Source organism: Larus michahellis, chromosome 8 (assembly GCF_964199755.1).
Source record: "Larus michahellis chromosome 8, bLarMic1.1, whole genome shotgun sequence".
Lineage (NCBI taxonomy): Eukaryota > Metazoa > Chordata > Aves > Charadriiformes > Laridae > Larus > Larus michahellis.
The window spans coordinates 49,686,761-49,700,865 of NC_133903.1; the positions used below are offsets into that span (position 1 = coordinate 49,686,761).

Sequence of the window (14,105 nt, forward strand, 5' to 3'; positions counted from 1 at the left end):
TCTTATGTTTTAAAAACGCTTGTGATGATACCGATTTATTTTTTTCAAGAAACATTTGGCTGTTGAAATGAATATGGGAGTGGTAAAATTAAATGATTCCTACGTATGTTAATAGCGTGATACTCAGTCGCTTTAGTTGAGAGGAACGTAAATTCAAGGTTAGTTGCGATTACAGGGTGCCATGCTGCCTTACTTTGGCCGGAACATGCTTTAGGAAAATAACTCCAACTAAGAGAAAAACGATTGCTTCCAAACTTGTGAGAATTTTTAATAAACTTGCTGTGGTTGGGAGAGGGTAAAAAAACTGCTGTTGGGAAGTGAAGTTTTGTTAGTTTGTCAGTGGCAGGGAGTGGAGGATTAATGAGTGTGCATTGTTAAGTTAAGCACGTCCCTCTCTAAGGCTGGGGAGGAAAAAAAAATTCTTTTAAATGCCCAAAGTTTGCCGTTGTTTTATTTCCTGTAGAGCTGAACAATAATGAAGCGAGGTGGTGAAATAATTCTGAAATACTACTGTCGTTCAGGGGGAGCGCTCTGATAAATAGGTGTCTGCTGTGCCTTAGACAGCGTCAAGTGGCAGCAATATCAAATCCACTTCTAAAAATATGTATTTTAAAAAACCTCACAGGGCTGAAGGAAGGAGAGATGGGTTGATTATTAAAATCAATAGCACCTGAAAATAAATGCAGCTTTAAATGCATGTCGAAGTGCTTTTGTTGTGCCTTTAAGCCTAGAGGCAGATCATTAAATATGCATTTCTCCGGAAAGCAACTGTCGAAAAAGATAAGGTAGTTAAAATACGCCGGACCTGGGAGCCGGGCATGCGGGAGGTAAGAAGATGTAGGCACTGAAGCATGGCCGAGGTATGACATCGCTGTGGCCCAGGGCTCCTGTGCTGGTGGGGTGGGAAGAGGTTAAAAAAAAAAGAAAATTTAAAAAAAAAATTTAAAAAGAAAAAATTAAAAAAAAAATACAGGGATGCGTGTTGTTTCTTCAACCGGCCCTTAATTACTAGACACAAGCAGCAGTTCAGAAATCTGGTCTCTGTTGTTGTAGAGGTCACCAAATCATTAACATTGTCAATCTGGCAGCGGCTAATTTCAATAGCACCTGATGTCGCAACGCCCCCCCCCCTCCCTTCTCCCCTCCGCCCCCCCCCGCTCCCCTCCCCATCCGCGCGGCGGCGGCGGCCAATCAGCGCCCGCCGCCGGCTGACAGATGGCGCCATAAATGGCAGCGGAGGGGAGCGGCCGCCCGCCAGTGCCAGCAGGGCCGCGCGCCGCTCCGCGCCGCTCCGCGCTGCTCCGCACCCCGCCGCACGCCCGCCGCCGCCGCGGCCCCTCCGCGCACCGCCCGCACCGCCGCACCCCAGCCTGCACAAACAGACAGGAGAAAAAAAAAAAATCCAAAAAAAAAAAGCCAGCCAAAAAAGCCAACCAACCGTTATCTTATTTATTAATATTAATTATTCTCGCTGCGCAAACGTCTAGCAGTGTGCTTTGTGGATCTTTAAGAGAAAATATATATTTATATATCTATAACAATAAAAATAATTCCCTGAAACCTTTAGCAAATCTGTAGAAGAGTTGAAGCCTTTCAAGACCCAATATTTGCCATTAAGAATGGTTATGGTAGGTATTAGTAGATTTAAAATCTGATCGTAGCGGGTTTATATAGAGGTAGATATAGAAGCTAACATACAGATTTTTTTTTCCCCCAAATCTGCATCATTCTCAGTCTGTGTTTTCACATGAATTTAGTTTTCTGCTACTGATTTGTTTGTACATGATCTCTCTCTCTTCCCCCCCCTTTCTCTCTCCCTCTCTCTCTCTCCACTCTCTTTCATATTTAATGTGTGCGTATCCTTTAATAAAGGATATACTTTGTCATTTTAAGGTAATAGCGATTTCTCTCAGAATAAAGGAAAAAAAAAATGCTCATTTCTAATGCAAGGCTGGTATGTGGCTAACTGAAATGCAAAAGGAAAGGAGGCTTTTTTTTTAAGTGGTGGAAGGGGGGGAGTTAATTTCCACATTGACATTTTGGAGGTACAAATGCAGAGCAAAATCCTGGGGGGGGGGCGGTGGTGGTAAAAAAAAAAAAAAAAAAAGCCTTGAGATTGGTAATTTTCTTTTGGTGGACTGCGCAATAGGTATGGTAATTTTAAAAGAGGGTGATTTATATGAGCTTCAGTAAATGCTGCATATTGTATTTCAAAGAGTTTCCTGTCATGACCTCATAAAAAGAGGAGGAGGCTTGTATGTGTTGCAGCGCCTAGTATATGTCGATTTTGTTGCATCGTTGGGCAGCAGCGCTGTAAGAAGGAATGTCAGCTTTTACATAACGCTCTTTTTGCTTTCGACTCTGTGAGGGGCTGTAAGGGTCCATCTTTGTGATCACAGATGGAGTGGAATGGCTTGAAAATGGTAAGTGAACGGGGAGAGCCTGCTCGTGGGGTTTTGTCTCGCTTCTCGCGTGCCTCGCGAATTTCTTTTGTTCGGGGTGGCAGATTGTGAGTCATAAAATAAAATTAGAGCGCCTTGTTTATTATTTTTTTGGGGGGGGGGATATGTCTGCCTGTGTGTGTATATATATCTATATATCTATTTAATGTGTCTAACTGTGATGGCACTTGACGGCGTTTCCATTGAACGTTGCATTTCAGTCGAGCGAGGATGGTCTCTGCTGACAGTCACGGTGTCGTTGTACCGCATGTGCCTGGCGGAGCAGGCAGCCGATGATGCCTTTTAATCTCCGTTTCTATTACACCAGCCTTAAATACAAACCTAATAATCGCCTCTAGAATTCAGGTATTGCGTTTCCAATGGAGCCGGTGCTGTAGAGGATGGATGGATGGAGGGGTGGATGGGTGGAAGGGTGTGTTTTTTTTGTGTCGGGGTGGGGGCTGGGGGGGCTGGGTGGGGGGGTGGGAGCCGTGTTGTTTTGTGCTTTTTTAAAATGCCGGGAGAAGTCAAAGCCATTTATGTGAAAAATAGTATTTCTATTTTTAGACGATATTCTGCTGGCAAGAGACGGTGCTCGTCTCCATCCCATCTTTTGTGCTTTCCTTAGAGATTGTGCAAAATGGCATGATCAAATACAACTGCCGGGGACTTCGGGGCGACCCGGGGTGGGGGCTGGGACCCAACCCGCACAATACCCATCCCTCCTGCCAGCCCCACGGGATGCTGGGGGGGTGTCCCTGTCGTGTCTCCCCCCTCCCGCTTTACCACCCCCCCCCCCAATTTAACGTTTTGCAGACTTTTGCCGCGGATATTTATTATAACCGGGGAAACAAAGCGACGGTCTTTTCCCATTCTTACAGGATTGTCTTTGTCTAGCTGCTTGTTTTGATGGGTGTAAAACAAATAAGATTAGACTGAGCAGCCGAACTGAAAGCGATAGCTGGGAGGAAAAGCCAATGAAAGGTTGCCGGGGAAACGAGCATAGGGGAAGCTGAGTGGGGGAGCAGGTGGCAATCATGTGGGAATACTGCAAACAGTGTAAAAAAAAAAAAAAAAAAAAAAAATCTAAAAAAAAACCAAAACCCCCAAACCAGGGGCTACCTCGATTATCTCTGCTGTTCTTTGTGGCAGTCACAACTTTAATTATTCTTTATAAATAGGTGTTAATTACATTTCTGGCTCAGGCTTACAGTGATTTCTAGAAATCTGGTTTTAAGCATCTGTTCTTTCTCCTCTGCAAAAGAGGGTTATCTTGCTGCTTTTTTTTTCTTTTCCCCCTCCCTGCTGTGAAATTGTACGTGCAAAAAATTGCAAGGAATCCTGTGAGGCAGTATAAAAAAAAAATGTAAATTATATTGAATGAAGTTGACAGAGGTATAATAGTGAACTCCCACAGCTGATAGCTTCTGCAAATCATTTCTTAGAATTTTCCAGCAAATGTCCCTATGAGAACAGTAGGTAGAATGAATTTACCCTAAGCAGTGATTTTGTGTTAAGTGATATTGGTATTTTTACAAAATCAGATGGTTATATGGCAGAATAATCAGTTCAGGGGAGTTCACCATATCCTAGGGTTTATGTGCTGAGTGGAATTTACGAAAATAACGAGATTATATTCTCCACTTCGTCTCCAGCCCCACCTTTAGCCACGGTCTTATTACATATCTGCTGGAGCAATATCCACTTCCAATGTCGGGCTCCTTGTGGCAACTTTACTTTTTAAACTGCGACTGAATATTTTGCTAATTGTGACGGTCTCTTATTGTGGTGGCAAACAATAATGGGAAACAGCAGAAGTGTGTCTCTAAACAAGGCTATTGGGGCTAGAAGTGTTAAAAAAGCATAGTAGACTAGTAAGTGATAGACGGTAGTGTAAAAGATGTAAAAATGTGGTTGCCCAGAAAATGCTCATCTATCACACATCAGGAGGCACAAGAGAAGCAAAGCAAGAATACAGAACACGCCTTTCTTTCTGCCTTCAGATTTTCAGATATTTTCACTTTTTCCCTTTCTCTGGTGCAGGATTACGTTGAATGCAAGTTCTGGCAGGAATGGTAGTGCTTAGTTTAAATGCGACTAAAAAGAAATTAAATCCCCCTTTTAATTTGCTTTGTTTTAAGTATTGCTTCTGCTGCAGTCCTTTCTGTGAAGAAGTAATTGAATGGCCTTCTGAAAACTGTGCTGCTTTACAATGGGGGGGGTCTTGAGGGGGTGGGGGTGTGTGTGTGTGAAATTCTGTATTTTACAGTCCGTGCATGTGCAGAGAGATGTATTCTGACAGGCATTGTAGTTGTACGTGAGAGTAAAATAATTTTTCTTCTGTCCAAAACAGAGATACTGTGTTCTAAATCTGTTAACTTTGTCATGACAATAAATAAGGGTGCCTTTTATTATACACAGCTGCATTGTTTGTTTTAAGAGCTGTCAGCTAGTAGTTACATTTTCATTTTCTGTTCAATTTGGTGTTTCTACAAAGATTTTAAAATAATGTAATCCTTGTTTTATGGTGCACGTGTTCCTGCCCCGATCTTCCTCTTTTCTTTGTTTTAAGATTATATTAATGAATACAGCCTGCATGTACATAGTGACATTTTCTTTTTGCATATAAAAGACTGCATTGTAGATCCTCGTATAGAAAAATAGCTATTAAGTTAGTGAAATTTAATTTGGGCTGCTACGGATAATAAAGAGATCAAAATGTTAAAACCTCTTTCTGCTCAGACAAAAAGGTGGAGAAAATGCGGTTGTCTTTAGATGTGACAGATTTGGGTTTTTTCTTTATTTAAAAAAAATTGTTGTCTTGGTGAACTACTAGTCAGAAAGGATGAAATTTTACAATTGGATATTGATGCAAGGCGAATACCAGCCATCAGTTTAAAAGCCGGTTCCCATGTACTCTACTGATCAAGTTCCCATGTTAGATACAGGGATGCCTCTCCACTGTTGACTGGCTTGGTCGCCTCCTTTGCTTTCTTCCTCTTTATTAATTTTACCTTTTTGAGCTCTCTCAAAGTGAGCCCGAGCTGTTGTGACAAAGGATGGTTACAATGAGCTGGAAGGGGTATACTTAAAAATCCCATTTGAAAGGGTTTGGAATAGTCTTCATCATCTGTATTTGGTCCTGTTAAATATTGTGACTCTATTGAAAGAAAATCCAGTTGCGTTAATCTTACATATAGTAATGTATTAATTTTTTTGAAAGAATATCTTCTAGGTTACAGTGAATATTTTTTTTTTTACCCTCAACCTTCCTACTTGCTATGCTGGGAGTGTACTAATTAAATGCAGGTTATTTTCTGTGTGTAATTGTCATACTGTTGGTACATAACCTAGAGACAGTCCACACCCTGAGGTTTTTCAAAAGAAATAAAGTGTGATTGCGTCCCATATTCTGGCAGGGGAATTTGTTGTTTTCTTTGGGAACTTGCACTTTCAAAATAATTTCAGCAAACACCCCAGGCAAGAAATGGGCAGTGGCAGAGAATATTATAGTGAGAGAGATGCAGATAACTTGACAAATCCACTTGTCTGTTTTGGCAGTCTGTGTCCACTAGACAACTCATTTACATGCCTGGACACATTAAAACGTACATTTGTTTGTCTGTGGGACAGCTGACTGGATACACTCCGATGCACTGGCAAATACTGCAATGCAGTATTTTTTTTCAATGTCATTGGGGGTTTTGGGGGAGAAGTGGGCGCAAAGAGTCTTTTTTGCGAATGAGTCGATGGTAGAAAGCGTGGTACCTCTGTAAAGGATAGGCCAGATTTTGCAAAATTTGCTAATATGTGATGGAAAAGTCACCCCTCCCCCATTGCCCTCCTCTCCCTCTCATTGCTCTTTCTTTCTTTCCGAGTGGGATGGAGGAAGAGATGAGTATGCATGTGTGTTCCTGTGTGTGTTCATGCATGTGTATCTTCGCTTCTCATTTGAATGGACACTAAGGAAAATGCTGGGATTTGTATGAGAAGGGAAAGGGCATTTGCGTAGTGTAATACTTCCCAATCGTTCGTGTAAATGTCCAGTTACCAGCAGCGTAGGACTTCCAAGTAACTTTAAAGCAAGGCACGTTTTTTTTCTAAAGAATTTTGCAAAGAGAAAGGTAAGATTTCAGTTCAACAAGTATAATAGATTTAATACTAATAAAAACTGGTGTTTAATGGGGGTCCCCGTACCTCGGCTTTGAGTACACTTAACCATTTGAGATAATGTAAAGTGAAGATGTTGGAGAAATGGATATTCAAAGCCCATTTGCTTGCTTGCTTTTTCTCCTCAAAATGATCAATCTTTACTTCGTAAAATACTGGAATATTTTAGGTGCAGGGGGCTTTTGTAGGTCACTAGCTTTACAGCAAGAAGAAGAAAGGAGGGAGAAAAGGTCTCAATGTGTCAGAGGCAGTAATTGTCTAAAATTAGCCATCTAGAAAAGGCAGGGAATGCTTGGAGGAAAGAGAAGGGAGTCACAAATATGTGAAACAGCACTCTGCTAGTCGGGGGGATAATGAGTGATAAATTTGAACTGGTGCAGTGGTGTGATGACCATTAATTTCTCAGAACCTTGACTTTGTAGGTTTGTTACTTACTTTGTTGTTCACACCTTTAATTATAACTAGTTTTGGATGATAGCTTGGGGCACTGAAGATGAGACCTTTTGTTTGTTGTTTACTTATTTCAGTATTCAGACAGTTTGCAATAGCATTGGAACATCAGTGTTAGAAACTAAATACTTCCAGGTGAGATTATAATAAGAATGCAGTTAACTTTTGCAACTACCTAACATTGTCCTGTTTTGTAGCATTTTACATTGCTTGCATTAAGAAGTAGCTCAATAGAACCAGTGTTGGGTTTATCTTTATTTTCTGTAATGCGTGTTTCCCCTAATGGTTTTGATAGTTCCTAATGCATTATCACTTCTTTAGGGCCCCAAAAAGTAGGGAGGAAGCTGAGAGTCTGTTTTAGCTATTGTTCTACCCTTGATTGTGTCTTATCTGAGCACTTTCACCTCAATAAAGAAGAAAATCTGTAAAAGTGAGGAAATGCTTTGAACCAGTTAGGAATGCTAAATTAAATGGGATGAAAAGGCAGAATATTAAGAAAAAAATAACTAAAAAAAAAAAAAGGATAGCTAAACCTTTGTACATCCTTTTGGGAAATGGTTTAGTTGCACAGTAAAATGTGAGCCTGGCTTTGACAATGTTTAGAGTCATGATGTATATAAAATTCTGTAGTACGCCTTTGTTGCTAAGGCACACGCAGTTGCGTCAGCAATGCTGTTGTGATGGGGAATTATATGTCCTTGAATTCTAAAAAAAAAAAAACCCAAACAACTTATTTTAATTTATTTTATTCTTTTAATGTTAAACTTTTTTTGTTGTTGCAATAAAAGCACTTAGATGCTACAGTTGGTATTTTTCCCAGTCTGGAGCCATGTACCCGTATTTTTCGGAATCGGGGTGGTGGTGGTGTATTTGGCTTTTGAGTCTCCTGAAGTCCTGGAGGTAAAGGCGATATGATAATGTATGTTTGTTTCAAAACAGACGTAAATGCCTATGGGAGGTGGTTCTGTCATTTGCAGTGCTTCAGGAAGGTTCCACACGTAATGCGTCTGTCCACGTAAGTGATTTTCGGTTGTTGGCGGAGGGCAGCGATGCCACTGGAGCCTTTCCAGTAGCATATAGTCCTTCAGATCCAGCCACTCCGCTGCAATACCCGGCTGTGTTCACCGAGCTGTGGAAGGAAAACCAAAGAGCTCCCTCTGGTTTTTGCTTCCTGAGGGACGTTTGGTGAGAACATCCCACCTGACCCTCCATGTGGAGATGAAAAGATCGCTGCTGGAGCAGGTAACCACACTGCCCTTGGGCCTGGTGTGTTGGCCTGTAACTGCATGCCTGCTCGTTTGGAGTAGCCGATGGTTGTTTTGGTGGGTTTTTTTTTCTGAGCACTGTGAAGTATTCATTCACAGGTTGAGTGCTGTTGAAAAGCTTTTGTAGGGACATGAGGGATGAAGGAAGCTTGTCCTTCTTATTTTGCCTCCCTTTGTGAATATCTCGTTATTGCATACTGGAAAACTACACAGACAGCAGTACTCACAATTTATAATTTAAGGTAGATATCACTCCTCTTGTAATATTATGTCTAATTGTCCAGCAAGGATGTGGGAGTTCCAGGAACCTATCCTGTCCCTTTTCTCTCCTGCTGCAGGTCAGGACAGTTGCCAGAAGTCCATGCTTCCCTATTGCTATGAAAAGCAAAACTGATATTTACTGATATTTGTGACTTTGAGAATTATTATTGCTAGACTAAACTTCCTTGGAAGATTTCGCATTGAGGGGTTTCTTTTGTTTAATACATGGATTAATTTAAACTCTTGGTGTCTGATGTGCTTAAGGTGTGTAGAAGTCAATGTGTTTATAGTAGCTCTGGTTTGAGAGAATCGTAGTAAACCACATGGGCGAAATACTGACAAAAGTATTTACTGGGTTGAACGCTAATCTGGGGAGGAGGCCATGGCTTTTCTCAGTCCTCCTAAGCAGGCATGGAGACTCCCATAGCCAGCAGCAGTTTGATAATACAGAATTCACGAGTCGGCAGCATGAAACACCCTTGTTAAGTCACTACGCTGTGGTGAAGTGTTAATGCATTCTGTATTTGGGATCAGATATATCAGAGATATTTGTGGGTATCTGGTTTTTTACTTGATTGAAGGATTTATAAATGTGGCTATTAATTGCTGTACTTCTGTTTGCCTTCTACTGGTCATCCTTGATCTTTGAATGGTGGTCAGTGACTTTTTGGTTTACTGTGTGCAGAACTTGTGGGCAAAGGCTCATCCTGTAATTTCTGTAGAGCAGAAGGCACAGTCATGACACGGTAGAAGTCATAATGCATGTAAACAAATGCTCCTTAAATAAAAATAGTTCTAATACTGTTCCCTGCATATCTTTGTTCCAAATGAAGTTACTGGCAGTAGATGAGTAGGGGGAAGTTGATTTTTAGCAGAAAGCATGAATGCTGGAAATGCTTCCTAATAAGCGTGTGCCAGCTATACTGTGGCAATGTTGCTGTCGATTCCCTTCCTGTGAGAGCAGCTGTTCAGGGAATTAATCTCTTTGCTTGATGCAGAGGGTCCTGAAAAATTCTGTGCGCAGCTACGGTGGTGGCTGTGGCCATTTTTAGTGTGACCATGGATGGGAACTAACTCCATGATTTAGCGCAGCAGCATATTGTTCTTTAGACTAACTGGGCCAGGACAAAATTATCATTTTCTGTATTTCCTGTGCTCTGTAAGAGATTCTAGAGTGCACTTCAGAATTTGACATTGTGTTTGATAATTTATAGAGCACAGTTTATATTTAACTGTAGACACACTAATCCAGGGAAAAAGAGTAGTATATTTTTAGAATCCTTTTTTTATTGTCTGTGCTTGTCATTACCCAACTACTGAAAGAAGTGCTCACAAGTGTCGATGCTCACTGGGGTAGAAATGTTGAGTTTAATTTCTATCGTTACCTATCGTTGCTATATGTAAAAATGAATGTTATTTGTGTGATGTTCTCTGTGGTTATCGAGAAGCTTTGCAGCCATACGTAGCTGTTGGGGCCGCTGCAGGAGCCATCTTCTCCTCCAGCATTTCAACACCAGCTTGGACCGGGACACCTGGGCTGAAAGCCCTGGCAGTCAGGGATGTTTACATGATATATTAGTTTTAATAATGACACAGTGTCACTTCTGTCATGTTGAGTTCTACTTCTTTGAGGTGAAACATACGGATGGAGTGAATCTAGCTCTAAGTTTAAAAAGTCTGCTTATGACCGATGAGGATTGTAAGGGAAAACCAGCCTGCAGAAAGGAGAGTAACTTGGTTATTTTGACTCTTAAAATACTTGAGTAAGATATTCTTGTGTATTATGGCTATGAGGATGCTTCTGTTTAGTAATATCGAATAACAACGCTGCCATTTTTCCAGATGCTTGTTGATATCCAAGCAAAATGTTGTGTATGCATGTTGTATGAGGAGAGCTGGGGTGGCCTGGGTCCCACCCTGCCCACAAAGCCCTGTGTCCAAGCAGGAGCCCAGGTCGGCAGGGCTCCTGCTTGGCTGCCTTAGCAGAACTGTGTCGTAACCCAGGCGCATGTTACCCACAAGGTCTGCTCTTATTTTATTTTTTTAAGAGGCGTCTTGGAGGATTTTTAATTTCTTGGTGTTCAGGGTATGTTTTTTTTATTTGAATAAGAATTTGGTGAATTTGAATGTGATTTCATTTGGAAATTTTAGGAGACACCTTTGCAATTGGAGTAAGGAGGGTGTTGATTTGGCTTGTGGCATGTTTCCCTTCCTTACAGAGATCAATAGAGTTTATGTCTGGGATAAACCATTAGAATCTGTTAGCCTGACCTGTGACAGATATATGCATATGTACTCGATATTTTGTTCTTTATTGATGAGTAATATATTATTAATCTATGGTAATGGGTCTTTGAGTTTAGCATAGATGCTTTTATGCAAGAGATTATTTGAACTTAAGTATTGCTGAGATGTTTATCCCATATAGTACACAAAAACTTACTATCATTTGAGCCATTGTGTACATACTCCTTTTGTGAGACCGTTGCAGTAAACAGCTGCCCCTGCATACCAGAAGGTAATTTCTGAACACTCTTCCACCAGAATTTCTCAGTTCTTCAACTTTTATTATCTGTTTGTGACCTTTAAGATGGTCATGGCCATATTACTTTGGAGTAATTCATTGTAGCTTTGTCTGCCATAGGTATGTTACAGAAGCAAGAATACCTATATTTCATGAAAAGATTATTTCCATAAGCAATGTTAGTGTGGTACAGGGCTGTAGGCTTACAGGTGAATTGTAGAAAAGCTGTGAATTTCATCTTTGTTACTAATCCAGTTCAGTTTTAAGAGAAATATTGCTGCTACTTTACAGTAGGTAATGTTTCTAATGAAGGAGATGGAAGCTATGATGTTCAGCTAAGTCCTATTTTGGGGTCTGTCTCTCTCAGACCTGCAAGCAGCAGTATCCATAGAGATGTTGTTGCCAGCAGTCAAGATGTACACATGTTGATTAGTGTTTCCTAATTGCATTTACCAGTATGTCTTCATTAAGGTCCTCTGAGGACAGAGCCTTAAAGTATCTTGGTTGTGGTGTGGGTTTTGCTAAGCCGTCCATTCCTGCCTGATATAAGCCTGTCTTTGCATGAAAAATATATGGTCAACATTTTCAGAAGAACTTGTGGCTTAGGTGCTGAAATCCCTTTGCAGTGAAAGTTAATGCATCTTAAATCACTTAAGGGCTTCTGAAAATTGTAGCTTTTCTTTCTAGAACTTCAGTAGAAATAGCAGTGGTGGGGGGTTGGATGTTCCTAGGCTTCACGGAGAGCGTGCTCTGTCCTTGCTTTGCTTTGCCTTCTGGTAAGTAGATGGTTTTAGGTTTCAGTATGGCTTTGTAATACAGCTTTCACTGTCTAAGCTCTTGGGTTGCAAATGATTCTAGATTATTTTCTTAAAGGGAAAAACATAAAGTGGAATTGTGACAGGTCTACAGCAGCTGAAGACTTGCAGCTGTCTGCGTCTTACATGAACGTGTATGTACCCGTGGGAATCTCTGTGTCAGTACACGGTGCAACATACACATTCCCGAGTCAGTAATGTAATTCGGTTATAGATCAGTAATATATAACTCAGTAATACAGTCAGTAAACTAAACAACAGGTAGATTGGGAAACAAAATTCTGAGCTAAAAATAAAATTCAGAAAGTAACCAAAAATATGAAAAGACTTTCTCAAACTTCTTTGCTTTCATTTCAGTGTATTTTTAGGCTGTATGTCCTTTAGACTTGAGGATCTGTCTTAAATGTTGGTCTCTACCATACTGTTGTATTATTGTTATTATCTAGTATCCAGGCTTTTGAGAAACCCTCTCCAATCTTTCTGGGTTTGCCTCATATACTTAATGTTTTTGGTGGTGTTTCTTTTTTTATCACACTGCTAGCACAGATTTTAAATATGGCTTTTGTTAGTCACCGTCTGTTTTTTCAAGAGGGACAAGGCAGTCACTGGGATACCTATTGCCTTTGTGGTATCTGCCTAATAAAATGCAATCTACAGAGAAAAAGAGGATGTTTTCATCAAATTCTGGCTTGGAGCATCAATCAAAGAAAGATGTTATCTTGCTGTTGAGATTGTTTTCTGACTCCATTGGTCTTCATATGCATCTTGAAAGAACAAGTAATAGGTCCAGATGAAAAGCCAGAAGGGAATAAGGAGCAATACAGAATGATGAAATAAATAAAGACCTTGTAAGATTTCAGGTACAGAGTTGCCTGGTACAAATTTGGCAGAAGTAGAAGGGTGACTGAAGAGGAAAATAGATGTTCCTTCAGAAGGCAGAGCCTGACCGCATTGCCTTTGTTCCGGTTTAAAAACGGTACAGACCTTTGAGGGGAGGTGGCAGGTGACCCCTGGGGATGCGGGTGGGCAGGAGCCATTGATGCCCCTGTCCCGGCACAGAAGTAGAACACCTCCCCGCCACCAGCCTTTGTTATGGTCTGTGGCATGTGGGACACAAGGGGTTGTAAGGGATTTTAACCTGAGCTAATTTTTGTAACCCATCTAATACACTGGGGATGTATCAGTTTTCCTCTCTGGGTGTTTTGATGATGACTTTCTCCAAAACTGTGTTCCAGAGCAGTGTCTGAATGCTGTGAAATCGGGGCAGTATTCTCCCATATCTTCATACGTAAATTATGACTAATGGCGGAAATGATTACAAGCAAATTCTGGTTAAACCAGCCTAACTAAAGAAGGGATAGCTGGCAGGCTTGCTCTCTAGAAGTAAGTTTGTCTTAATGAAAAGGATGACCCTGATAACAGGAGTAAGTAGGAAACTTCTGTGACCATCGCCTATTGCACTAGTTTTTCCCTGCTTACTGTCTCATTAGTGCTCTTGAGCACATTTGCTGTAGACTTTCATAGGATTTTTGGAGAACACTGAAGAGTAAGGGCCAAATGCCTCTGAGTTTTCTCTGTAGTCTTCACAAGAGGTGAAGAAGCTGGAAACAGCGATTGAAAATGAAGCCCAGTGGAAGTTCATAAAGAACCTCAAATACTGTGAGTTGCGGTAGTATGTGTGTTAGAGCTATAACCGTATTCTGCTTCTGGAAGAGCATTTTTGTCCTCGCAAATGTGTGGTGCGGCACTTGTATCGCGCTTCCCAGCAATGGCTGTGCATGGAGTGCTTGGCCACACATCTACTCCCCAGTCCTCTGGGCTTTGGGGAGTGCTGAGCTGTGTGTGCTGATTGCAGCTCTCCTCCAGTTTCTCACTCCCAGGGTTACCTGCAGGAAGGGTAAGAGACGGTATGAAGTATGTGATACGATGCTTTTGTTCCTGTCTTGTGTGTGGTTGTTGTGGAGAGTGGTTTCCTCTACTGATACCCTAGTAGTTATTGATGTTGAAATGGTTGTGACTGACTTTGTCTCCTTTTCTTCCTCACTCATTCCCTTTTGTCCTTGAAATCAAATACAAAACTGTAGAGTCCATACTTCATTAGACAGAAGATATATTTGTCTGAAAATCTCCAAAGACAAAAAAAAAAGAGGGGCGATTTGGTGCATCATAATGCTGCTTT

At 41.1% G+C, this 14,105-nt stretch overlaps 1 protein-coding gene across 6 annotated transcripts in view; it reads left to right on the plus strand.

Moving 5' to 3' along the window:
* ELAVL4 (ELAV like RNA binding protein 4) overlaps positions 1 to 14,105 on the plus strand; it is an 83,044-nt gene that overhangs the window by 18,681 nt on the left and 50,258 nt on the right. The window contains exon 1 of one of the 6 annotated variants that reach the window (XM_074597619.1): positions 634 to 1,628. The exons of 3 other annotated variants lie outside the window; for them this stretch is intronic. In XM_074597619.1, the coding sequence (XP_074453720.1) occupies positions 1,620 to 1,628 (9 nt within the window). In that variant the 5' untranslated portion in view covers positions 634 to 1,619. Of the gene's footprint in view, positions 1 to 633; positions 1,629 to 2,033; positions 2,424 to 2,560; positions 2,808 to 14,105 lie in introns of those variants that run through there. 2 more of the 6 variants (XM_074597618.1, XM_074597620.1) reach the window with 2 other exon arrangements.